Here is a 27,817-nt window from a genome sequence, read left to right as displayed (position 1 = left end):
TATGCAATACAGACAGGCCTAAGGCTATACTTAATGAGACCCCACAATAATTGTGTGTGTGTGTGTGTGTGTGTGTGTGTGTGTGTGTGTGTGTGTGTGTGTGTGTGCGTGCGTGCGTGCGTGTGTGCGTGTGTGTGCATGTGTGTGCGTGTGTGTGCGTGTGTGTGTGTGTGTGTGTGTGTGTGTGTGTGTGTGTGTGTGTACCAAAAGCTGCGCATGGGCACAAGAGCTAGCTACACTCAGGACCTTGCTCCTCATGTTAGTTTGTATAGCCAGCTCTTTCATGCTGAACTTTCACTGATACATATGTTTCACCTTGAATCTTGATGTTACAACATGCACAGTCAAAGACCACAACAACCCTACACCACTCAGAATAATTATCACGGGTATACAGCTGGCACAGGGAAGTCGTATCTAATCCACTGCATCAGACTACTCGGTTTATATTCACTATTCCACAATCACTGTTACTAATTCATTTCATTCGATAAATAAACTTAAATTACCACATCATGCACTGTACAACAAAATACAAATTGCTCGCTCGCCCCAAACATGCTCTGCATGCTCCTAGTTATGTATTCACATTTGCATCATTATATAGAATACAGTACGTACGTGGAACGTATCGTCGTGCAACCTCTGCCGCGCAACATGGAGCAGTATGTGCGAGTGGGAAAGATCGTCCTTTAAGAAAGCTGTTTCACAGTTTGCTGAATTTAATATTGAAATAAGGGGAAAGGTCGTCTATAAAAAAACTTCTTTCTATTAATGGAGCATTCAAGAATCGTTCAAGAATCACACTAATGGGTCTGGGAAACTATGTCAGCGAGCTTGAGGAGGACAAGGAGGACCAGAATGACTGCAGTGATGACTGTTTTGAGACAGATATTTCAGGTAACTGGTTTGGGTCATTGTACCATTTGTAGAAAAGTCATTACCACATGCTGCCTACTGAAGTGTGTACCTAGCACACTGTCGTTCTCTACGGTCGCTTTTTTTGCTTACTTGCCTAATGGTATTCGTAGTCCTTAATTCATAACACTGGTGGCTCCTCCACTGTACCATATTCAAGGTTCGTGTGGTTTATTGCAGCCTTGTCCTCTGCTTCGTACTGTACCCCCAGTCATTAATGATATTAATAGTGCTCCTAAGCTCTCCTATAATTATATTCGTAGTCATTGTGGTTTATTAGACTCTTCCCACACTGTGGGAGCGGCCTTCGATGTGGACGAGCCTTTTTTCCTGTGCCTTTTTTCCTCTGCTGTGCTGTACTGTACTGTACTGTACCCCACTCCCCCCCCAGCACTTAATGATATTCATAGCACTATTATGTGTTCACAGCGCTCCTACAATGATATTCATAGTCCCTGTGGTGTATTAGGCTCCTCCCGTTTCGCGTTTCTGTGTGTGTGTACGTGTGTGTGTGTGTGGGTGGGTGGCTTGACAGTTGCTATTTCTTTCTGTCATGTAGACGCGAGTGACGACGAGGACACAGAAGACAGAGGAGGAGGAGGAGGAGACAAGCTGGTGGATGGTATGGCTCCAACTCCGAAACGAAGGAAGCTGGCAAGGCAGGATGGATTACGAAAAGCTAAGTCCACTGGGAAATATCCCGAGTTCAAGGGTGTAGTTGGTGCTGCAGATAAAGTTGACCCCTCTAACACTGCGTTCATAGACTTTGTGAAACTATTGTGGCCAGATAGTTTGTGTGAGCACATAGCCGAGCAAACAAACCTGTATGCCACACAGTGTGGTGCTAAAAGTTGGAAGGGTACACATAGAGACGAGATCTGGGTATTTATTGGCATAATACTGGAGATGGGTATTCATAGGCTCCCCGAGTATACTGACTACTGGTCCACAAATCGGCTCTTAGGAGTACAGGCTGTTAAGGACACCATGCCTTTCAATAGATTTAAATCCTTGCGCGGCGCCTCCATTGTGACGACAATACGTGCATAGTTGATAGCAGAAAGATAACAAGCAAGATACATACAGTTTTGGAAACGCTCAGTACAAACTACTTGGTCAAATATCATCCTAGCCAAGAGCTTTCCGTAGATGAAATGATGATTAAGTACAAGGGTAGAAAAGGGGGTAAAATTCATATGCCCAGAAAGCTAGGTTTCAAGGTGTGGTGCTGCTCTTGTTCTTGTTGTGGGTATCTATGTACGTTTGATGTGTATAGTGGTAGGCTCACCGGTTCTTCCGGGAAAAAGGTGTCAGAGAAGGGACTTCTGATGAGGGTAGTGAAGCAATTAGTTGAGCCTTTTCATACAATGAATCATGTGGTCTACATGGACAAATTTTATACATCTGGTCCGTTGATTGTATACTTACGTAAGCATGACGTATTCGTAGTGGGTACAATGAAAAAGTCAGCCGCTGGTTTCCCCTAAGATCTAAAGGGTGTGGTACCTCATAAAGGTGAATATGTATCTAAGACTGTGGATGACATCTGTTACTTTGTGTTCAATGACCGTAAGGTGATTTGTTTTGCTACTAATGTATTTCCTGAGACAATGCCAGGCGCTGTGTTCAGATTGCATACTCTATGCGCACAGAGTGTTCCCCCTTGTCTCCCTGCCTATAACTTGTACATGGGAGGGGTTGACAATACAGGACGTATGAGGAAGACGTATGGATATGATAGAAAGTGTCGCCGGTATTGGTTCAGGATTTTGTGGATATTACTGTTAATAATGCGTATATTCTGTACAAGCACAATTGTGTGAGGGTAGGTGAAAAGCCTAAGTGTTTGAAAGGGTTTCATTTGGAAGTGATTGGTAGTCTGTTGAGTATGTCACGTGCATGTGCTAGAGGTGTGTCTGGTCTCAACCTTGGTAATCCTCCCTCGCAGGACATCCGTGTGAGTGTCAGCAGAGTGGGACTGAGCAGAGGTAGATGTCAAATATGTGTGCAAGACAGGATACCCAGCAAGGAGCAAAAGCACACAGCAATGGCTTGCCCCAACTGTACCATCAGGATCTGCCATGAACATGCTATTATTGGACATCGATGTAGTAAAATAGACTAGGTGTGAACGTGCTAATAAATATTAATTGTGTACATGTCGTTTTCAAGTGTTTTTTCTCTGCAACTAAACATGAAATATTACTAAGTTACAAGTGTCAGTCATGAAAAACAACCCAGTGGGCGTGGCAGAGGGTGGGCGACGATCCGTACCCATTGTTGTAAAGATTATTAGGAACATATATACCGCCGTGCAACCTCTGCTGCGCAACATGGAGGGGTATGTGGGAAAGATCGTCCTTTGAGAAAGCTGTTTCAGTGTTTGCTAAAATAAGGGAAAGGTCGTCTATAAAAAAAAAACTTCTTTCAATAAACCGTCCAAGGTGGGAGGGGAGAAGGAAGGAAATGTAGTTTTATGACATCAGAGGAGATGATGCTGTCTTCTATAAAACACGTTATTTTGCATGGGGAGAGTCAGTGTCTCACGATTTGTGTACTACACTGGAGATTTCCTGCTGCCTTCAAAGTACTCTGCTATAATTATGTTGGAAGGACTAGCAAGAAAGGTAGCATTCTAATTGTGGTATTTTGCATGAATTGTTGTTAATGTCTCTGACACCTTGCAGCTTGGATTGGGCTTGGCTGGCTTTACTATTCTACCATGGCTGCTCATTGTGATTGGATTCGGATGGTTCACAACTGTGAGCATGCATGTGCTGCTATATATTCAATGATTGATCGAGTGCAAGAGTATTGTGGGGCCTTATAATCATAATTATACTCTATATATAATTATACTCTATACTGATAGCTATGCATCCCCCCCCTATTTCCAGGGCTCCAATAGAGCACCGGTGGGTTCTGGTTGGTTCCCCTATTGGTTCATCTCTCTGCTGGGTATTCCAATCATCGTGCTGGGAGCTGTTCATGCTATTATCAGTGCACGATCTGCAGTTAAGATCATCAGGACCGCTGTATCCTCATTATGCTTTATCTCAGTGTAGAGACCTCACTGATTGGAGAGCCAATCAGTGTCTAATCAGTGCTGCTATGTGTAAATATTTACAGTTCCTTAACAATAAATTATTTATCTCATCAGACGACAGTTTTGAGTGTCGTATTCCTTCTATGTCTTGGGATGATCTTCTTTGATGCAGGAGGCAGTATTATTATCGCTGCCGCCCAAGGCCTCCTGATTCATCCTGTAAACTTGTTGTTTGCCGGAACACTAATTGGAACTCTGTCCTGGGTGAGTGCATGCACCGTATATCAGGTTCGAATTTGGGTGTGGTTTCCTGTTTGTCCGTATATAGTAAGAGGAACTTTGCACAGTGTTAAGCTTCAGTGTCCGCTGTCCCGGTTGCTTAATTTTGTGTACTTTACTAATTAAGTATAGTGATTTCATTCTGTGCCATAATTTAATAGGCTGGGCCATATTATAATTAATGTCCTTTATATAGAGAGGTTTTCCTCTGGTGGGAAGGTCTGTTAAAATTATCAAATGCACTGAATTGTGTAAACTTAAGTAACAATTTGACCAAATCCCCAGCCTTGCTCTGTAGTATACATGAGTATATGGGAGGAAACAGGTTTCCACTGCATGACACCGACAAAATATCACAATGCATTAACTGCAAAAGGAAACTGATACTGTTCACGCAGCTTACAACTACAATTATACTTGCACAGCACATGAAAACAAATAATTATTCTCTCTCTCTCTCTCTCTCTCTCTCTATGCAGACTGGTCAGATGGTGGCATGGACCTTCTATGAAGTGCCCGAAGAAGCTATCATGAACAACCAACAGTATACTAGTTAATAACAGTGACCTGTAAATAGAACATGCATGTATGTACTGTACGTTATTGTAAGTGTTATAGCTGATCCAGAGGAGGCTGGAACCATTTGACCTTAATTAAAGTCACTTATAATTGAATTTCTCCAACTTTTCTTGCACACTGCTTTAAGCCTAGTTTTGTTTGTGTCTGTAAGTTTAAAACCTTATTTTGCAGGGGGGGGGGCACATATTTCGCTAATTTTGCTCAAAAGAGATACAATCAAAACTTTTACTCTTGTACTAGCCTTGATATCGTGCGGCTTGTTCTCGAGGTTGTCGTACAGCTATAGCTTTGAGACTAGTATCTCTAACTTTTTGCATGAGCAAAATTGGCAAAAATACAATTTGACTTTTAAACTTACAGACACTAAAATCTAGGCTTAAAGTAGTCTGCAAGAGAGAAGTTTGCAATTAGTGACCTTAATTAGCTAAGGACAAGTGGTTCCAGCCTCCTCTGTATAGCTGATCATTTCATCATTAATAATTAGTGAACCTTATTTGTTTGTACTGTCACATTAATGAACATTTTTATTTTCTTCAGTGAATTGAACCTCATAAATTATAATAGCTATAATTATACTGCATGTTATTTTGGTGCTGCTATAATAATTATATGAATAGCCATCTATAATTACTGTGTATATATGCTGTCAGGCGAGCTTGAGAGGGAACTTATCTTTGCCAATATCATGATCTTTTCTATCTCAGGTACGTATACTATCTCAGGTGTACCACATAGTATATACCATTATTTGTTGTTGCCATGCACACTTATCTTTGATCTTCCCACCATAGTAGATTCCCCAACACACTGGAGTTTCTTTCAACCATGGAGTATAATGTGGGTCTGTAATTGACAGCTGTGTATACTACAGTCATGTTGTATGGCTACTGTTTTCAGAATTAGCTAGGACAAACACTGTACATGTATATATGCAACACAGACAGGCGTGTACATGTATCCACATTTTGCATGAGTAAAAAATAATGGAATGCACTGAAGTATGACTCATTTCTTTCTCTAACTATGTTGATGTTAGCTTGTAGCACTAACCTTGACACAACAAAATACAATGCATCAAAACTGATTTAAAACCTATACAACACATGAAAACAACAATAGGTTTATTATTCTTTCCCAGACCGGTCAGATGAGAAATGCCCTATATGGGATTTAGAAGCCCAAAGATACTGATTTAGTATCCCGAGCGTAGCGAGGGTACTACAAGTGGCCAGATCTGTTGATCTGTTGCCCAGCCACAGATCCTTGTCTCGATCTTATCTTCTCATGGTGGTAGATTCCCCCATATACACTGGAATTCTCTCTTAGACTATATCAACCATGGAATATATGCATCTATCACTATATATGTATATGCACATGCATGTGGGTAGGCCTGTGCCAAATATTCAAATTTTTTCACCTATTATTCAACTTCATCAGCCTATTATTCAAATTGATGACACCTATTTAATCAAATTATTCAACATACACAGAAACACCTAAAAATTATAGCACCAAAAATATTAAGTCATTAATTTTTAATTTTAGCAAACTTTACCACAAAAAATGTGGTTTCAACATTGATTGGAAATCATAAAAATTCCATTAATTTTGTGTACATATTGTTTATGTTTTGTTTGTTTATATATTTTACTGCCATGTAAAATGTAGGCGTGTTCTGAGTTACTGCGCATGTGCAACTCAATGAACTATACTATACCCCTGGCCACCCAGTGCTCCTTGGGTAATAACATTATAGAGTTACTGTGTTTTGCAAGTTGCTTGTCATTGTGCACAGTAAATGGGCGTTGTCTATAGTACTACTGTGGTTACTAGATTTAATCAGGAATGTGCTGACTCATAACTTTCTAGAGAAAGTTGTCCACCTGCTCTTTTACAGTGGTTTTCCATACCTTTGCAGGCTATACTCCAAGAGCACTGCAACCACAATGTAGTGATTACCTGTCTGTGTTATTTTAGTCCACCCACACATCACAAAAATGAACTAGTGTTCAAGCTGGCGCTGTGCTAATGCCTCTCGCCATGATTTGCTTTCGCTCAAAAGTATAGAAGAGAAAGTATAGAAGAGGAAAAAGTGTATAAAATAATCTGTCTAAAACTGACTTGCAATTGTATAATTATGGTATCATTGTTGTGTTTTGTGGCTGCTTATACCAGGACCTCAAGGATCTAGGAAGCAACAAAGAAGAAGATTTTGTTTTCAATTAATTATAAGCGGAAGTGCATAATTATTTCATAAAGTTAGCTTATCTATATAAAGTCACTGAGAAGAAAAGACTTATTACATGCATCTATTGTTGTATTATGTGGGTTTAATACCAGGACCTCAAGAAAGAAGAAAATTGGATCTGTAGTTCATGCAGTGTATAATTATAATATTTAAGAAGAAAAGACTTGTGTACATGCATATTGTTATCTATAGTAGTGTTTTGTGGCTTACCAGGCCCTCAAGAAAAATATGATTCTGCCAGGAGGATCTGATCTGGGGAATGAGCGCGCATGCGCATTACATCCATAGGAATAATTAAAGGGTGTGTCCAAAGAGATCAATTTCACAAAAAAATTAATGGCTACTGCTAGCTAGCTGTTTTAACAGGTATTTTCTGAGTCTTGTAGCTAACAAAAAGCTAGCGCTTTAGTGCAAGGCTAACTCATATGTTGAATAGAAAGTTTGTGCGGACAGATGATGCTATGAAAGATTCTGAAGAGACTGCAACAGCCTTCAATGTGAGTCAAACTAGCCATAACTCGAGAAAGAAGCTTTAGTTTGCTAATCCATGAATCAAAATCCAAGAGAACGTGGCTAGAAGCCTATAGAAGCTGTTAGTTTTCGTCGCATTGCAACCGTTGAGCAGTTACAGCTGGAACAGACACACAGACACACACAGTCAGCTTTACCGTATCCCTCGAGGCATAATGATGGGTAAAATACTGGGTATTGCAGACTTTTCACACAACTCAAGGGGCAACAAGTTAGCTGAGCTATCGTCACTTCAGTCAGACAAAATATGAGACACCTGGAACATTTAGCGGCTATTATAATTATTTGGCGAGTGAGCTATTAGAATTTGGCGATTTTTAATTTGACGTCTTAGGCTACTACAGCAATTAGGTCCATTTTGCAGGCCATAGCAAGTAATTTTGTTGGCTTGTTACTAACAATCATAACAGAAGCCAACCAAAATACTATATTTACTATTATTACTATTATTATACTATAATTTACTTTTATTTTTTTATTTTTTTGGTTGCAGTGCTCTTGCAGTATAGCCTGCAAAGGTAAGGAAAACCACTGTAGTGCACTTCTATAATAAAACAACTGCCATACTGGATCAAATCAACAGAAGTATAGCAAGTCAACAGAGTACTGCATGTGCATATACACTATAACAGCTTAGCTAACTAAGTTAGCAAAAGCAAAAAATTTTTTTGCTGAATAGACACATTCACTTTACTACAGACTCAGTAGTACTATAGACAACGCCCATTTACTGTGCACAATGACAAGCAACTTGCAAAACACAGTAGCTTAACATGCATGCATGCATGTACTTGAAGTAGGAAACTCTAATTACTTTATCTTTTAGTGAACCACTTTCAAATGAAAACAACTGTTAAGTCACATGCATGCACAATGAAAGTTTATCATTTCTGTGGTAAAATGAACCTTATACCGTATAGCAGGTAATTTTCGTGGGGTAAAAATTCGTTACTTTCGTGGGCAAGCTGACCTTCACGAAATGTTAACATAGGCGTGGCTTACCGGAACATATGAATGCAGTGCAGGCAACGAGACTAAACGAAATTTTTACTCACGAAAACCACCGTTTTCCAGATAAACGAATCTTTTACCCCACGAAAATACCCGCTATACAGTACTCAAAGTACTGCAGTGCTATATAGTTGAATATAGCCATGCTATATTGCCTGCAGGGAGTGAGCTTGGACTCAGAGGTGGCCTCAGGCCATTAATTAGCTTATTAATATAAAGGAAAGATTATAGATCTACATTGCCTAGCAACTCTTTTGAGAGGGTACAATCCCTTTTTACTTCATGCATCTCTGATCTTCTCACGGTGGTAGATTCTCCCATATGCACTGGAATTCTCTCTTAGACTATATCAACCATAGAATATGCATCTACATGACTGTATTACTACATACACATGCATGTGGGTAGGCCTGTGCCAAATATTCAAAATTTTTTCACCTATATTTTCACCTATATTTTTCACCTATATTGTTCAAATTATTTATTCGCACTTGATCAGCCTATTATCCAACTTCATCAGCCTATTATTCAAATTGATGATAATCAAATTATTCAACATACTGGCCAGTATTGAATAACTTGATTGGCACATCAATGTCCATTTTTGGTAAAGATCATTACATTAAGTTTTGCATAACTGACGTTTTTGTGGCAAAAAATGGATGGATCAGTTTAGCAAGATAACACTGAGATATAATTATGTATTGTGTCAAAGATCAGTATACGTTGTGTGTTGTGTTGTCTATATACGTCTTAATTTCACATTTTTGGAGAATAATAGACACATTTATTTAGAACAGAATATTTGTGTGAATAATTTATCAGGGCCTAACTTACTTAGTAGCACTCTACAGTCTACACAGTACAGACAACCGCGTATACTTTGCATTAGCCTCAATCCCAGGCCGAGTTTTCGCTTTTATAACGTCTTGCCTGTCTCCTTGCATCCAAAAGAGATGATCCCTACAACTCAACTATGTCCTGGCTAAGATATCATCTCACCTTCTCCCTGTTGAGATCATCAATATGCTACATCAAGGGAGCACGCTTGCACCCGGGATGTTTCCTCAGATCTCCAGTAGACCTATAGTGAGTGCTGAATGTGCATGGCCTCGAAATAACTGATTGGCTGAAATAACTGGAACTACGTATGACCCTCACAAATGAAATGATTAGTGTGATTAGTGTTCTCACATAGCATTTCATTTTTGTACAAAACGAAATGTAGAAAAAAAATTATGAGGGGGAAAAAGTGACGTGCATGCGGCACAGTATGCATGTGCGTGGACCCTGCATGTGCGCATGTATATATATGTGTAATCATAGATTATTGAAGAGAGCCAAGTAACCCAACCTTCAATAATCTAGGTGTAATGAACCATAATATTATATACTTCATAGTCCATATAAAACACCATAAATGTAAGTGCTACAGTCATTGACTACTGCATGATTAGAAGCTAAGACTAGAATGGATATTAATTTGTAACAATGTTGTACCCCCTCCCCCTCACTTCCTGCATGCAAGAAAGAATGTAAGCTATAGAGACTAAGTTGTCTCTCTTTACCAACACTTCATGTATATATAGGTTGCATGGGCTTTTCTTTGCCTAGCCCTTGGTGACTCTCATCCCATGGCTGCTCATCGCCATTGCATGGCTTTGAATTGCTGACAGAAGTAAGTAAACACTTCGTCATATATCATTCTCTTTACATGCAAGTTTGCTACTTTCCGTACAGGGTGATGGGTTGCCTCCTCTTGGATCGGAGTACCTTCCCTACTGGGTGATCAGCTTTGGAGGAATACCTCTCGTTGCTCTGGCCATTGCTCATTATTATTTTGCCAAGTACCAAGAGCCTATATAACTTACTAGGTGATCTTAACTTTGTGGTTAGGCGGTCTTTGGTTGGGTTGATGATTGGAACGTTTTTCTTTGCTTTCCTGTTAGTCTATGAAGTGAAGTACCGGGAGAATGTGTTCAGCACTTAAGGAAATACATAAGGCTAGGAGCAAATTGAATGATATAAGGTCAAATTAGGTGTTTAACGGTGCTCATCTTGTGGTTAGGCGATCTTGCCAGCAAAAAGCCCCATCACTTATAAATGATGTGGTCATTCTATATAATATATATAGATGTCCTTTTAACCTTCAGTAAGTATTTTGGTATTTCAGGAAAGCGTGTCTTTTTGTTGATAATAATGTGCTGTATGATATAATTATTCATATACATGCATGGTGATTGTATACAGGGGGAGCCAGAGTAAATTATTATGTGTATTCTATCTACATTTTTAACATACATTTTAACATACACATTCATTTAGGTACTGCCATATCACCAGAGGAAGCGAACGTTCCCAGACACAAGACTAACAAACAAGTGTATGAGCACAAGTAGCGAAAAGACAAAGAAGAATCCTCCTTTAACTTTAAATCAGTTTTAGTTGTCCATTGCTAAGTCTATATCTCCATGCATATGCCTGCCTATATAATATCATGTAACTAGATCTAGATCAGTCAGCACTGGAAGAACTTGGACTGGCAGCTTTTATTCACTCAGATCTACACACGGTATACGCGGAATCTCGGATACTCCATCCGTGTCATTTGTTGCAATGAGTGTTTCAGGAATTTGAGTAGTGGGCGGAAGTGTTTCATATCCACGGAGTGTACAGTATCTATGCTTTAATCCACTTCCGTTCGTTGTGACATCGTTATTTTACTGAGCATACACGTTGTTATCCTGCGTTAGCTGGTATATATCTGGCTAATAGTTAGCGCATGCGCAAGCAGTCGATACCAGGCCCACTCTTCGAGGAAGTGCGGCCTGGGATCAAGGCTACTCAGATCTGGCGAATGCTGCTAAAGGTTATACTTCGTCCACTCTGTGTACGTGCTGCTAAAGCTACTATATAGGTATAGGCTTGAAAAATAGATGATCTAATAAAATATTTTGGTGACTTTTTAGCTCCCCTCTATTAAGATTCCCCTGATATGTAGCATAATAATTTATAAGTAAGTATAGGCTATCCATGCATTCGTTTAGTTGCTGTAATCACATGGTTCTTAGCTGCAGGTGCATGATATGTCATGGACTGATCCGGTGGCACTCTGGTGGCGGTGTGGTGATGGTGTGTGGGCCTCGAGGAGAGCCTTCTAATACCATAATTATTACACTGGAAAGTTGGGTCGTCGCCTGGTTTTCGTATATCAATGGTGTATAGGCTTCTTCTTTGTTTTCTGGGTTTTATTGCCTTTGTGGATGCAGAAAATGTGTGTTCAGATTAGTAGCTCTCGTCAGAGTAGGTGAGAGGGTATGGAAATGGTACCGGGTACAGCTCATATAGTTAGAGGAATGCTGTTGTCAGCCACTGCTGCAGGCGTTTGCTTATATACGACGAATATACGCCTAATATCGCTGAGACTTATATTTTCGGTTTTGATATACCGTATAGTGGGTATTTTTCGTGAAGCAAAATATTCGTGGTTTTCGTGGCCACATCTATTTTATTCCTCACGAATGAAGCGACTTTGCTTAACTTTACCTGCAGTGAAACAGCAATCACGAAAATAATATTTTGCCCCCGAAAATTACCCGCTATAATTACAGTTACCATATTAAATTTTGACATTATTATTTTCATAGGTAGATTTGTTTGCGATTTCACTGTTCAGCTCATTTTGCTGGTATTAAATTCTGCTAAATGTTGCTCAAGTTGTGAAATTAATGTTAATTTTCAATAGCGTTTATAATTACTCACAAGTGGTTTTCCAATTATCTGCGTGTACACATTTTGCGATTTTTTACTCTCATTCGCAGGAATAGCAGAAATGAATATTCGCAAAAATAATTTTGTCACCCAAGTACATAATTATATTTTTTAAATGATTCTAGATACTGTCCTATAATTATGATATAGTCAGACACTTGCTTGCTTGTGTATGTATTCAGTTCATGAGTCCGAGCCAGTGACCACACCACTCACACCTCCTGTACAATAATTATGAAAACAATCAGATCAAGTTCTCATAGTATATTCTAGGAGGGAGGTGTATACATGCAGTATAAACACAAGAAGGCCATGATAAGAGTATGTTTTATGGCGGGGGGTTAGACTCGAGTATCTTGTAGGAGTCGACGTGTTGCTCAATTAGCTGGTTGCAAAATCCGGCATTGTCTTGCTCTTTTTGCAGTCTGCATCGTGGATTGCTAGGGGGAAGTCCTTTTATAGTGTCGCGGTCACGTGGTATAAGTTAATATACCACATGCACCTACTCGGAAGATATATATCCTCTGCTACCATGGTCACATACGCCTCGTAGTAACCGATATAATTATGAGTGCATATCCTCCTCTTATACGTATAGGTGTGGTATATAATTATACTGCATTATGAGTCAATTTTGAATAGCTATATATATATACTCAGTATAATTATAGAGGGCTCAGGGGAGGGGATTGTCACATTAAGGAATGTACATGTACTAACGTTGGGTCAATTGCTGACAGATTAGATTAGCTGTGTCTCCTTTCCCCAATCCAAGTACGATATCCAGTAGAGCTCTGTACGTTGCTTGTGAAGAATAATGTTGTTTCCAGATTTTCAAGCACTTCATCATGGCTGTTTGAGTTCCTTCTCTGTGGTACCACATATTCACATCGGCTTGCTCAGCAGGAGCTAGTCCCATGGCACTCGAATACATGCTCACATTATCAAAACATAAAGCCATGATTTTGGGAGTATCATGCAGTGACCTCTATGTTACTGTTGAGTTGCTTGTCAGTCAGATCGTATAGGGTTATTAGTTCTTGGAGCGTGACTTGATTAACGGGTGATCCTATGGAGAAAGTGAAACATTGATTAGTGCCATGAACATCAATGTAGCCAGACACACAGTTTTAACAATTGCATGTAAGGGAGGGGGGGCATGATTAGATGAGGGATGAAGTAAAACCAAGAATTTCTTTGGTCAGTCAGTGAGGAAAGTGTGAAGATTAAACATCGATATTTTTTTACAGAAGTCTTACCTGAGGTAGAGGTAAGAGATATTGAGTGCTCTTCTCTCAATGCATCATGGTCCTGTGAAAGTAATACATGCATGCAGTAATTATTGTTTCGTGCACACTTCTGTGATTAATGCTAGATCTAGACTTCAATATTCAAATGTACACTCGCTTGCATATTAAAATTATTTTTCTTTTACTCAAAGGAGTTAACAATGAATATGCATTATAATAGTTTTACGTACATTCATGTAGGTTATTAATTAGAGCCTTTTATAAAGAGACAGCAGCTTAAGATATTGCTACTCACCATTTGCTCATCTCCACTGATACTAAACACAGAGGGATCAATATCATCATGAGCCGTACCAGCTAGGTCCTGTATATGTACATGAAAAAATTAACTACATATATTAAGTTAAATTTCACTCACCAGAGGGTTTCTGCCAGTGAAGACGCTGTACTTGTTGAAAGTCTTCCTCAGACAGCTTTAAGTTCCCTCAGTCTCACTCCTCCACATCTCAAGGGCCTGGACCACCTCCTGTCTGGGACTGACCGACTGAATGTTGACATTAGAAAGGCTCAGAATTCTTCTGTACTTGTGACTGTTTCGAGCTACTTGATCCCGATCTTCAATGTCGGGGTTGGCAAATTGGCCGGCAAAATGGGAAATGAAAGCTCTGCAGATTTTCTCATCTTTCTTGGCATTCTTGTCACTGTGGATACACTGCATGGTGGTTTGATCCAGGCCAGCGTACGGCTCAAACTGTAAGAGGTGCTTGAAGCCAAAGGCAATTTGTTGTGTCGATTTGATTGTGTTTCTGTTGGAGGAGACAGCTGCTGCAATATCTTTGATGTTGACCAGTGGAAGGTCAGAGGGATATTTCAGACAATGCTTGACAACTTCATTTGGATCAATAATCGATTCAATCACATTCACATTGCGGCCAAAACTTTTAACAGTCTCACGAATTGTGCTGAAAATTTTAAATCGATGAATCAGACCTTCAGGTCGAACTGTGTCAGAACGCAATTTGAGAACAAGAGATTGACCATTTTCAGCAAGCTCGAGGTGTGCGGTGATCCCATCATCGTTGCACCAGCAGATCCCACTCTTCCACACAGAGCAGAATCTCTGCAGGGAAGGAACATCATCTAGTACTATGCTGGCAGAGGAAAGTCGGAACATGAACACTATCCTCAGAATGAGGACCTGAAGGCAGCGTGAATCAAAAAACTCTGTGTTTTGAGAAGTTTCGAGTACCCAACCAAAGAGGTACTTGATGCTTTGAGCTTCTTTCCAAACTTGCTCTGGAGTGTTGATTCGAATCAGCCGTGGAAAGAAGAGGTATCGAGTGTCAGACTCAGGAACAGAAGTATCTCTGTCAGTGGAAGAAGCAATCTCCTTCGAAATGAAATGCAACACTTGCTTGTCAATAATTTCGAAACACAACTCTAAATGAGACATGTAGGCGATCAGCATCTCTATGTCGTAGCCATTGAATGCTTTCTTGAATTTCGACAAAGGCACTACTCCAGTGCTTGAAGCTAGCTTGCAGTGCTGGCGGAAACTTTCAGGAGCAAACACGGTCCCAGTGACTCTGGACAGAAGCATTGCTTGGTCAATCCCTAAGAAAGACTTCTCTGGAGAGCTGTCATTGCGGAGAAACAAGAGGAGACCTCTTTTATGCAGCTGATCACAGATCTCTACAAGGTGCTGGGTATGAAAGAAAGAATATCTTGGGTGCGTTTTGACAGACCCTCGTTAAGATCGCTCTTAATTCTTTCGTAGACATTTCTCAAAGACAAAGCAAGTTCGTCTTTGAAGCTTTCGGCAAGATAGATGTAAAAGGTGTGAGCATTTAGGCTGATAGTTTCTGGAGAGCGGAGAATAGCGGAGCTTTTCTGAATCTGTTGTCTTGCTTTTGTCATATCATTCGAATCAGCAAAGCGACAATCCATTGGAATGAACTCTGTGAACTCAAACTTTGGGAATTGCTTGATAATGGGGGCAAAGATGCTCTCTTTTGCTTGTAGATCTTCTCCCATTTCCTTCACCTGGTCAGCCATGGCTACCAACTACTATCATGTGTGCTTTACCTTTCAGATTGGTGCACTGGTTTTGGACGAGGGTCAACCAACGATATGTGGAATCAATAATCGCCTGCTCATCATCTATAAGCTTAGCACAAAGGATATTAATGATGAGTGGTGATGTTTGAACAGCATTCTCCAGAATGGCACAGTGGCTCGTGTAAAACTCTTTCTGACCAGCAAAATCAAAGTAGATGATTTTCCCAAACTCTTTGGTGTATATTTCGTACGGTATGATCCCAACTGTTCTTGCATCGATACCATCTACAGGTTTTGCCTTCCGTAGTTTAGACCAAAACCCTTTTGAGCTCAGAATGGACTTCAACAGAGTGCTTTTCCCCACGCCACCATCACCAATAATGAGCACAAACAGAGGAAGGTGTGAGGGTCGCTCGGAGGAGAGCTTTCCGATGAGCTTGCTGTGTTCCTTGTAGACATTGGCAGCCTTGGCTCTCTGTGTTTCAAGAGGAGCTTTATGATTTCAGAGTCGTTGGTCATATTGTGAGGTGTCTTGCCTTCTTTGTCGGTCACATTTTGATCACTGTGGCATTCTTTTAGGACATTTCACTCCTGATATTTGATTATGTTTTACTGATAGTAAGAACACACCTATACAGAAAACAGAAGATCAACTTGAGGAAAGAAGGGAAATTTTACGTATCAATCAAGGTAGGCGAACTATCAAGTAGCTAAGGTGAACTAATAGTAACGCTCAGGGCCACCGTAGACTACACATGCATGTGCATGTTTATGGCTTGCCTATAATTATAGGTATTAGTAAAACCAGTAGGTTTTACATAGGATTGGCAGTGGGTTTGCCCGTGTTTAGCAATATTTCAATTATTTTGACTCATGTTCAAACTGTTCTATCTCTGCAGGGAAAGGCCACATCAAGAAACTGGCTAGACAGATAGTTTATTTAGCCTTTTCTCTCTTTGTATCTCTCATTTCATAATCCATGAACATTTTAATGAATGAATATTGTCATTTTAAAAATTGTACTATTTCGACGTTTCACCGCTCTTTGTCTGACTGACTAAGTAAGTAAGTAATTAAGTAAGTAAGTTTCTTGCCCAGCATTTGCTCCAAGTACAGCCATCTCCAGGACATTCTGCACAGGCTTTCCAAACGACTACAACCTGGATTACAAAGCGCTTCTTCAGATCTGCGATTGCTTCCACGAGAAATCAGACGAGAGCATAACTCCAATCTGTTACAACGTCATGAACATGTACAATACATAGTATATAGACTGTGTTCCAGATCCATCTACCAGCTTCCATCCACCACATCATTCCATGCAGGTCACCAGTACGGTCCGTACATGTTACTACGCATGGATGGACTGTGTCTACCTGAGTGTGCTCAACACTGCATGTATTAGGAACATCAATTCATCACAAATCATCATGATTATAATAATGCCCGCACAAAATGGATGTATAATAAATATATAGGGATTGGTCATCACCCCACCAGTAAAAATTGCGTGGTATATTGGCCGGGAAAACATGGAAAACTACAAGTACATGTGATTGACGTTGTAACGGATTGGAGTTATGCTCTCGTCTGATTTCTTGTTTCCATGCTTTTTTGTGGTTCCCCTGGCCAATCCTAGCAATTTTTCACATTGCAAATGTTTTTCTAGTCGGATAGTATTATACCGGGAATAACTGCAAATAATAATGTATGCAGTAAAATCGACAGTTTAAAATAAATTATTCTTCAGCATGCCTAAATCATCCAGATTTATTTCAAAAATTGGATTATCCTACCGGATAATGAAACATATACGTTAACAGTGTTTGTAAGTACATTACGCGTGGCCACCATGAAAATCCCACAAGCACCCCGGCGCTTATTACGTTTTGCTTCGGTTTAAGAAGAGAGCAAATTTGCACAAAACGTTACAACAAAATGATGACTATATATAAGTGTTTAAATCATGTTTGCCATAAATACTGCAATTTGATTGGCTAAAGGAAGTGTTCTATCCAACTTAGAAAATCATGTACTTATTTAGAAAATCATGTACTTACTTAGAAAATCATGTACTTCACTTAGAAAATCATGTAGCCAAGATTAGATAAGAACATTCAATCTGATTGGCTAAATACTCATGGTTGCTATGATCTAAAATGCTTAGACACTGTTTAGGAAGTTTCCACATGATTTAGAATTCCTCAGGGCTAGTAGAACCCTCACTGCGTTCGGGATACTACAACCAGCCCTTTGGGCTTCTAAATCATGTAGAAACTTCCTAAACAGTGTCTAACTATTATAAAGCAATCTATATGTACAGCGTAAGTGTAATGTTTTGGACTTATTCCTAACCTGGTATTTACCTTATTGATCTTTGTAGTCATATCCGGTTGGGCATTGCGCTCTGCGCAGCCGGCTGTATTGTTCAACTTATTATGCAATGTTTAGTAATCACCTGAGTCTCGATAATATATGATCTTTTAACCAAGACAATAAAGATAGCCGTGTGCACAGCAATAGTGTAACAGTAAACCTAGCTACTACATAACAGTAAGTATATATATGTATCAGAGGTTAGCTGTCATGGTAACTAACACAGACAGTATACAATTAACAAGGTACAAGATCACTCAGTGTAGCAGTTTACAAACATGCATGCATGCTTTCCTATAATAATTACTTAACTCTCAAACTACTGCATGAAACTCTGACCGGCTTTATGCAACCCGCTGCTTCGCTGACATGATCAGTATCCCATGCATCAGCCTCACGCTTTAACTCTCGGTCCATTTACTTTGACTGCACTTATAAGCGTCCAAAACTAACAGGTTCAATACGCTTTTTTTTCGCTTTATTACGTGCACTGTACATGCGTTTTGGTAAACCACGCACTAGGTTTTCCGTAAGGAAATGTTTCGTCGAGGCCAGCTTTAATCTCCCATGAAAGCAACCAATTTTTCACCCTACAAAAATTACTGCTATTCAGTAGTTCACATTATTACATCGTGATTGCGTTATACAGCACATTGATGCAGATCACCAGTATAGTGAAGGGGTAAAGTGACTATGCACACACAGCTGTATTATATAACTCAGGTTAACCTGTACGTATGGGAGAGTGGTGCTCCAGTAACAGCTTAGCAGTGGCCTTCCTGTTGTGGACACATGCCTTGTGTAAGGGGGTCGAACCAAACGTAGCTGCAGCAGCTACAACGGCTCCAAACTTAATCAGTAGTTCTGCACTTAGGATATGGATGCTAATGTGTAGTGGAGTGTACCCATCATGCTCTCTAGTGTAGTAGTCACTGTTGTTGGGTGGAGCTCCTCTCTGTAGCAGCTCAAGCACTTCTTGGTCACGGCCATTCTCACTAGCCAAGTAGAGTTGTTTAGCAAAGTTGTCACTATGGAGAGAATCAGATAGATTAAAACTGCCATATTGATTAGTTAGTATAATTGAGTGTGTCAAAATCCTATGCATCAAACAATCAACTGTTACAGCAACACTTACAATCCTTTTGTTAGTGTATCACTATTTAAAAGTTTCAGGAAATAGATTAGTGCTGAGCAATTTCTCTTATCTGTTAGTATCCATGGTATATAGAGTAGTTTCTCACCAACTCTACAACTCCATACTCAGATTGACAGCTCTGAAACTCATCCAGACAGATATTTGTAGTAACAATAATTATGATTGGTTCAAATCTGACATCACTGGTCAAATCACACCACCAAACATGGTCACCTCACACAGGAAAGGATAATGCTACAACGGGGAAACAATTGAACCAATCACACGCATCTAAGAATGACAACAATGCACACACCTGCAACCCAACACCAGCTCACATTATATTATATATTCACATGCATGGGATGCATTAATAAAGTAGTGTTGCACCATGCAGCCAGCCCCAATTTTTTCCTATTGGAACGCTCAATCGAAAATATTTTTAATCAGGGCTGCATGGTGCAAGACTATTAATAAAAAAGCACTACAGTAGACTCTCGTTAATCTAGTCACCTGGGACAGTGCAGCTTGGCCGGAATAGCGAGGTGGCTGTTTTCAGAAAATAGCCGCGGCTAAAAACGGACCTTATCTCAAATCTAATAACTAATTTTGTGGTTGTGTCTCAAGGTTAATGAATTCAGCCAAACCACATCCAGAACGTCATATATCCGGCCATAAATTATATTGAAAACCTAGTTTGGGGTAGCCAGTACTGGCCAGTATACGGAATAACGGATAAGTTGGTGCAGGTGTTTTGTCTGCTATTCGGAGGTTTTCTTTATTGGGAGGTTATACCATATAAGGTTACATTACCCCAAATGTGTTTATTGAGACAATAATGACTTTAAATACACAAGATATGATGAACTGATTCAGTATACATGTAGCCAGGCATGTCTTTGGGAACAGATTAAATAAACATAAACGTAAATAGAACCAAATCTGCAACCCTAACTGGTGAAACTCTCTCATTTGCCACCTCTAACTCCCAGGATGCATGGGGCAAGACTGGACATTGCTGCTAACGGTTTCTTTCTTTGATGTCAGAGTTTCAATCCCCATGCAGGCTCCAACTGACAGACGAGCCTAGCTGCTTGCTATCGCAAACATGAAGCCATCAAAAAGAGGGCATATGAACAGAGAGTGAGAACACTCGTCATTCACTCCACTTGTATTGTCTGCCACTGGAGGCTTGGCCACGGAAGCCACAAGGTTATCCGCGTGTCTTGCCGACAAATGGGAGCAATCATACTCAACCACCCTGGCCTGGCTCCGCTGCCGCCTTACTTTCTCTCTTCTCCAATCAGCTATTCAATGCATTAGAGGTGCTCGTTCAAGTATCGGACACGCTTCCAAAGCTCCGCCTTCTATCGACCTGGTTACAGCCGAGATGGACATAAACTGAACTGTTAACACCATAATTTCATTCTGTATTTGTTTTTTATATCTCTAACGCTTTACATGTATAATTATTTAAGGGGCTTCCTCCCCCCATGAAAAATAAATAAATAAATAACTTAAGGCCAAAGCATTGATGCCTGTCTGATTCGATTCACTGCCCTAAGGACAAAGGGGGCTGCGGGGCCCTCGGGGCTGCATGCACATGCTTGGCGCAGATTGTGCACTGCCTTCAAATCCTCCTCCAATTCTCTATGCCAATCACTTGCAGATGTAGCAAAACGCCTTTTGCTCCAACTTTGTCGACCCATGCCCGATTTCTCCCTTTTTGGCTTGCAGATTGATAGCTTTGGACAAGTGCCCAGAATAAGTCAGACTAATCGGCATCGGTTTTCATACCACGTGTCACAGGACACCCACCACCTAACGATACGGACAGGAAACTGCTGGCCTTACCAGCAAGACTTGGTGGTCTAGGCATTGCCAACCCCTCTCTCCACTCAGATCATGATTTCAGTGCATCGATCATGGTTACAAGCCCACTTAGAATGCTAATCGAATCTAGAGACCAAGACTTCTTATGAAGCTCTCGCCAACCAAATAACTGCCAAGGCCGATATCAGACGCAAAAGAAGAGAGCAAGCCAATCGAAATGCTGACAGCCTCAAAGAGGAAGCAACACCGTCGCCTGTCAAGGAGCTGGCACAAGAGAGAGGTGCTTCTAGCTGGCTAACAACCCTGCCAATTATTATTTTCAGAGTGCTGCTATAAGTATATAGAGTTGAATAGCCATGCATGCATAGACTCGCATGCCGTCACTGTTCGCCTTGCAACAGTGACGGCTTGCGAGTCTAATACATACATATATGCATATACATAATTTACTGGCTGGTTAAATATTGAGTGTCCACATATTAAAAAAGGGGGATTAGATCTACACTGCCTAGCAACTCTTAAAATTTATGCTCAAAATACCAACAGGTACCGCCGCGCAACATGGTAGGAGGGTATGTACAAGTGGGAAAGATCATCCTTTGAGAAAGCTGTTTCAGCGTTTTTGAAATAAGGGAAAGGTCGTCTTTAAAATAAACTCCCTTTTCTTAATGTCCACGGTGGAGTCAGTAAAGTTATGACATCAGGGGAGATGATACTAGCTTCTATAAAAACACATAATTTGGGAGAGTGTCTCACAATTTATGTGCTACACTGGAGATTTCCTGCTGCCTTTAAAGACTCTGCTATTATATTAAAAATGTTGGAAGGACTAGCAAGAAAGGTGTTGTTGCATTCTTATTATTCATATAGCTATTTTCCCTATTTTGCATGAATTGTTGCTTTATCTCTGACACCTTGCAGATTGGATTGGGCTTGGCTGGCTTCACTATTCTACCATGGTTGCTCATTGTGATTGGATTTGGATTGTTCACTGTTGTAAGTGCATGCATGCGTGTACACCTATTCAATCGAGTGCAAGCGTATTGTGGGGCCATAATATTATATAAATTATTATTGCCATAGTCTGCATGCATGTGTTCACTCTAGCCCCCTCCCCTATTTCTAGGGCGTCGGTAGAGCAGCAGTAGGTTCTGCGTGGTTCCCCTATTGGTTCATCTCCCTGCTGGGTATTCCAATCATTGTGCTGGGAGCTGTTCATGCTGTTATCAGTGCACGATCTGCGATTAGGATCCTCAGGACCATTGTATCCTCCCATAAATGCAATAGTAATTGTATTACTGTTGTATTTTCTGCCTATATACAAACAGTGAAACTGTGAAACTGTTTGATGAATGTGTCAAAACACAAAGTCAACGTCTAATCAGTGCTATGTGTGTACATTTACAGTTCCTTAGCAATTTATCAGATGACAGTTTTCAGTGTCCTGCTCCTTCTCTGTCTGGGGATGGTCTTCTTTGATGCAGGAAGGGGCATTATTATCTCCTTATCAAATGGCTACCTTTCTAATCCTGTAAACTTAATGTTTGCAGGAACACTATAATTGCCACTCTGTCCTGGGTGAGTGAATGCATGTAGTAATGTATATAACCTTGACACAACAAAATACAACGCATCAAAAGAAAAATCTGATTGCTGATACTGTTAACAGTGACGGATCCAGACAGGGTTCCATGGACTCGGAATCCGCCTTTCACACAAGGATCAACTTACTAGCTAGCAACTCAGCTTGAATGATTGTGATCTGTATAGTTACTGTATCTGTATAGTTACTCTGGCTGATGTCATGCAATTGATATGTGGGCTAGGCTTTCTAACTCTCTAATGTGCATGCTCATTGCTTATAGGTTTACTGTTAAATAATTTGAAACCTCCTTCTCAAATTCCTGGGTCCGCCACTGGTTAACAACTTTCTGCGTGCTTCCCCTTTGGTTCATCTCCCTGCTGGGTATTCCAATCATCGTGCTGGAAGCTGTTCATGCTGTTATCAGTGCACTACAATTACTTGCACAGCACATGAAACAGCTTCTCTCTCTCTGTTCACAGCTTAAAACATATACAATTACTTGAAGTGCACAGTACACGAAAAAAACGATATTCTCTCTCTCTTTCTCAGACTGGTCAGATGGTGGCATGGACCTTCTATGAAATGCCCGAGGAAGCTATCATCAACAACCAATAGTACTAGTTAATAACAGTGTGACTCGTTGTAAATAGAACATGCCTGTATTATTACTACATTAGTGCTAGCAGATTACTTTATTAGTGAGAACCATTTTCATTGTTTGTATATACTACTAGATCTACTGTCACAATGAACATTTGTTTTCTTTAGTGAATTGAACCTCATAATAAGTATGTTATTTTGGGAGCTTCTGTAGTTATAGTTGAAAACCACTACGGAATCGAATATTTTGCTGAAAAACCTTTGCGAATGAGCGAAATCAGCAGAAAATTTGACCCTCTGCGATCTAACTATTGCGTTCTGGCAAGGATCTCGTGTGTAATTTAGGTTTTGCGGATTTTATTGTTACGAATTGATCAACCATCGCATGTTGGATGCTCGCAAAACATTCTAGTAATACGGTATAATTATTGCATGCTGAATTCAGGCCAATTAAGTCAGCCTGGATTTGAGGCTACATGCTGTCAGGCGAGCTTGAGAGAGGGCATGCATGGATGGCCATTGTGTTATAATTATATTGAGTGTCCATAATATAAAAAGAGGGATTTGATCTACATTGCAAAGCAACTTATCTTTAAGAGTATCATGACCCTTTCTACCTATAGTGATTATACCTGTTGTGTTACCATGCATACTTGTCTCTGATATTCTCACCATGGTAGATTCTCCATGCAAATGCATTGGAATTTGTATAATGTGAATGGGTCTGATAGATCATAGCCTCGAGACCAGGCCGATTAAAATACGACCTGGTATACCGTATAGCGGGTAATTTTCGGGGGACAAAATATTCGTGGTTCAGCAATATTGAGACATTTCGTGGATAATATTTTCGTGGTTGCTGCTTAGATTGTAGGCAAAGGTAGGCAAGGTCGCTTCATTCGTGGGTAAAATATTCGTGGTTAGACCTCCAACCACGAAAACCACGAATATTTTGCCCCACGAAAATTACCAGCTATACGGTAATTATATTGCATGTGTAATTAATCATAGGCGTGGTCCATACACGCCCATGTACTATATGAAGCTTTGTAGCCTAGCTAGCTAGCTGTGGCCCTCTATCGAGAAGGCTTGCACACTAGTCTGAAACCAGAATGGTTGGATGGTCGTGTGATGTTTTGAACTTGGTTTCTGTACAAATGAGAGCTTCTTCTGGCTTCAGACTAGTGTGCAAGCCTTCTCGACAACACCATAGAGGGCCACAGCTAGCTAGCAAGCCTTCTCGACAACGCAATAGAGAGCATAAGCCACAACTTCACAGGAGACAAGTATTTGAAAATTAATAGGAAAGAAACTAGTAAACAAACTAGTTTACGGTATAATTTTACAAAGGTTTACTATAAAGTATACGAGTTACCCAGACTCAGTTCGTGCATGTGCACTATCACCCATGCAATAGAGACCCGGCCTGGTCTCGAGGCTAGATAGATCATGGCTTCTGGTTTCAGAATTAGGACAAACATTGCATGATACATGTATGCAACACAGACAGGCCTAGTTTATAATGACATATTTAAAACAAGCCCCACATGCAGCAAGTAAAATAAATGCTTAAAATAACCAACATGTACCGCCGCGCAACACCTGTTTCAGCATTGCAATTGAAATATGGGAAAGGTCGTCGTCTTTAGCTATAAATGTGCTGAGTCAGCGCTATTTTTGTGTCTAGTCACTAGACTCTTGAGTCCAAATCTTTACAGTGTCTGTTTTGTGCATACTGTAAGTTGATCTATGGTTGAGTATAATCAAAATTAATTTATTAATCATTATCTTGAAATGAACTGTCGCACGCTGCTCAGTGCACGAACCTTAAATTACCATTTGAATTTGAACAGGGTAATAGTTTGCCCATTGGAACAGCATCGTACAGTACTACTGTTGACCAAGTTACTGGTAACTTCAAAGAGAACCTAAAATTAATATTAATTATAACACCAACCCATCTTGTTTACGTCCTTTTTGATGTTTGAGCAGCTCAGCTCAGCCAACCCTACTTCCCTCACAAAATGTTTTTGCACTTGTATAATTATAGTTCAGTGAAATGTGAGTGAAATAATATAATGTTGATGCAAGGACAATGAATGATTCTGACACAACAAGAGTTTGCAGCACCTCTTGTGTTATTATGTTACTGCATTCTTAATAAACTGTTTGTCCATTCTTGTCAACTGATACTTGCCATTTAATGGCTTTAATGTGGATGGGATTTCGCTACAAACTTTTAAATCTAAATTATAATCTCTCTAACGTAGTCTTTCGTGTATTAACTGTACTGTTCTCTGTCTGTATAAAGTATTGTAGTATCAGGTCTCAGATTAGTATTAGCTTACATTTCATAGCTATTTTTGTTGACCTCTGCACAAATTTGTTGATAAAAAATAAAAAAAATAAAAATGGCTGGTATAATAGCGATGTTTGCAAGTGTCTCCTTGAGTTGTTGTGTAGTTGGTCTCTGTGAGGGAAAGGAGCTCTAGCACTAGTCAATGGTGACCAGAACCAGTCGTGTGTTCTGTGGTGTGTGTGTGGTGTGTGTGTGTGTGAGTGTGAGTGTGCATGGGTGTGAGTGTGAGTGTGACTGTGAGTGTGAGGTGTGGGTGGAGGGGGAAGGCTGGGATTGAAACAAAATAATGAAAATTGTGAGAGCTGTCTTACTGACCAGAGTATATAATTAGGATATCCATCTCTCCCATTTTCATGAAATATTGCAGAGTTTTATTCCAACAACCTCATGGCCATACTCCTATATAGCTACCCTCGTGCACACGGGTATGGTTTCACACTTATAATAGAATCCCACCATCTGGTCTGCCCATCCTTTGAAGGTGTATACAATGCCATGGTTGTGGGCTAATAGATACTGTATTCATAGCTCTTCTGTTTGATTTGCTGGTGCATGTGTACTATATACAAGTGTTTCAGTATAAGAAACATTATTACGACATTGTGATTTTCCTATATATAGTAGTTAGGAATTTTTGGTAATATCCAACATTTTCTATAATACATGTACAGGGACAACTCTGTTCACAATTATCTGACCATGCAGTACATAACACTATAATATACAGCTTTTTTATAGATCTATAGCTATATACTCAGTCTCTGGCTATACTGCTGTATCAATCTGTGCACTGTGTCCTTGTGTCTGTTGGTCTGGAATTAAAAGGTATATACAGTAATAGGTATGCTACCTTAATGTTACTATTATAGACGGGTAGGAATTTTAGAGTTTTCAGATTTTTTTCTGTTTTTAGGGTACGTACTAATTTTGGCGGATTTGTAGCAAATTCATTACCACAATAACTAGGAGCATGCAGAGCTGTATTGTCTAAAGGTGCCTGTGCAACTTCAGAAGTCTCCATCTGAGCTGCTCTGACCTGTCCTAGTGACTGGCTTCGATCTCTGTTTTGTCCTGTTGAGCTAGCAGGTTTATTATCACAAAAACACAAGACTTGGAAGTAAAACATGGCAAGTAAGCTGTTGTGACCTCCTGCAGGCGTGCCTATGTGATCTTAGGCTCAGAAAGTCCCCATTTGAGCTGCTCTGACCTGCTGTAGGCGTGCTTGTAGCCTCAAGCATCTCTGTGTCTTGTCTGAGCCTTTGTTCCTGAGTGTAGCTAGCTCTTGTGCCCATGCGCAGCTTCCATGACAAACACACACACACACAGACAAATTGCAACGTTCATCACTAGGAAGGGACTCGCTTCGCTCGCCTCAATTATTCAAAAGAGTACAAGTATGAGTTTTAAGGTTGAATGGAAAGTTTGGAGCCAGATACAGATGAAAAAAAGGGCTAGCTTGCTTAGCATCTTCATTTTTGCTAAAATTCGCTAAAATTAGTACCCGTTTATAATAGTAACAGTAGATCTACGATTTCGTGATAATAATTATTATATTATTATTATGACTTTACAGCCTGTAACGTAATTGTGATATAAAAACAAAGTAATGTTTGTGACAAAGGCTGGCTGACAGACTAGCTGTGCTACATGGTGCAACACAGCTGGATATAATCATAGATAAACGAACAGAATTGAAGAAGGTAGGACTAACTAAGACCTTTTTCTTACGAAGCTCGATATGTTTCTCCTGTTTATCTCTGAGAACATACACATGTAAAAAGTTCGCCTCTGGCGGGAGGGTCCATTTCTTTTTTCTGCCCCCCCACCTAAAAATTTTTCTTACGGCCCTGCTCTGGTGACCATTAATTAGCTTATTCCACATGTTCTACCTCTGTAGATGCTTTACAGTATACACTTTAAGTACAAAGTAGAAGTAGCAATAGCAGCTAGTATACTGATACTGCATTAATTGTATTTAAATATACTTGTAATTTTATAGTATCGGAGAGAACATGCACACCAGCTGGTTGGTGCTGCTACTGACCCTAGCTACTGTTACCAGGAGTGAGCACTATCACATTGTGCCAGTGGATTCAGCTGACTCGTGTCATGACTACAAAAATGGAACTTATTTCACTCTCGAGCAGCTTGTTCAAACAGCCCTGTTGTCTGGTGGAGACAATCTCACCTTGAGCTTTCTACCTGGAGATCATTTATTAAGTGAAATGCTTTACA

General features: G+C 40.1%; 2 protein-coding genes and 2 long non-coding RNA genes across 5 annotated transcripts; 3 read left to right on the top strand and 1 right to left on the bottom strand.

Moving 5' to 3' along the window:
• The first annotated feature begins 653 nt into the window (after positions 1–653).
• On the top strand, positions 654–3,134 carry LOC135336835 (uncharacterized). The gene is made up of 2 exons (XR_010394948.1): positions 654–900; positions 1,478–3,134. It is a non-coding gene; the product is annotated as an uncharacterized LOC135336835 (long non-coding RNA).
• A 276-nt stretch (positions 3,135–3,410) lies between these two features.
• LOC135337020 (uncharacterized) lies at positions 3,411–23,391 on the top strand. 2 transcript variants are annotated; one of them, XM_064532919.1, is made up of 5 exons: positions 3,411–3,545; positions 3,606–3,680; positions 3,816–3,953; positions 4,079–4,228; positions 23,173–23,391. In XM_064532919.1, the coding sequence occupies exons 1-5, from the start codon at positions 3,444–3,446 to the stop codon at positions 23,236–23,238; spliced, it is 531 nt and encodes a 176-aa protein (XP_064388989.1). In that variant the 5' UTR covers positions 3,411–3,443; the 3' UTR covers positions 23,239–23,391. The 2 variants fall into 2 exon arrangements, with proteins under 2 accessions (XP_064388989.1, XP_064388988.1); XM_064532918.1 differs by lacking the exon at positions 23,173–23,391 and adding an exon at positions 4,723–4,890.
• Positions 14,071–15,784, bottom strand: LOC135336834 (uncharacterized). Its single transcript, XM_064532715.1, has one exon. It carries the CDS (start codon positions 15,234–15,236, stop codon positions 14,112–14,114), a length of 1,125 nt encoding a protein of 374 aa, XP_064388785.1. The 5' UTR covers positions 15,237–15,784; the 3' UTR covers positions 14,071–14,111.
• LOC135337022 (uncharacterized) lies at positions 21,719–23,166 on the top strand. Its single transcript, XR_010394997.1, has 4 exons — positions 21,719–21,879; positions 21,960–22,034; positions 22,165–22,302; positions 22,465–23,166. It is a non-coding gene; the product is annotated as an uncharacterized LOC135337022 (long non-coding RNA).
• Positions 23,392–27,817: the final 4,426 nt, after the last annotated feature.

This window comes from Halichondria panicea, chromosome 6 (assembly GCF_963675165.1).
Source record: "Halichondria panicea chromosome 6, odHalPani1.1, whole genome shotgun sequence".
Taxonomy (NCBI): Eukaryota; Metazoa; Porifera; class Demospongiae; order Suberitida; family Halichondriidae; genus Halichondria; species Halichondria panicea.
This window is presented reverse-complemented; position numbering and strand designations above follow the sequence as displayed.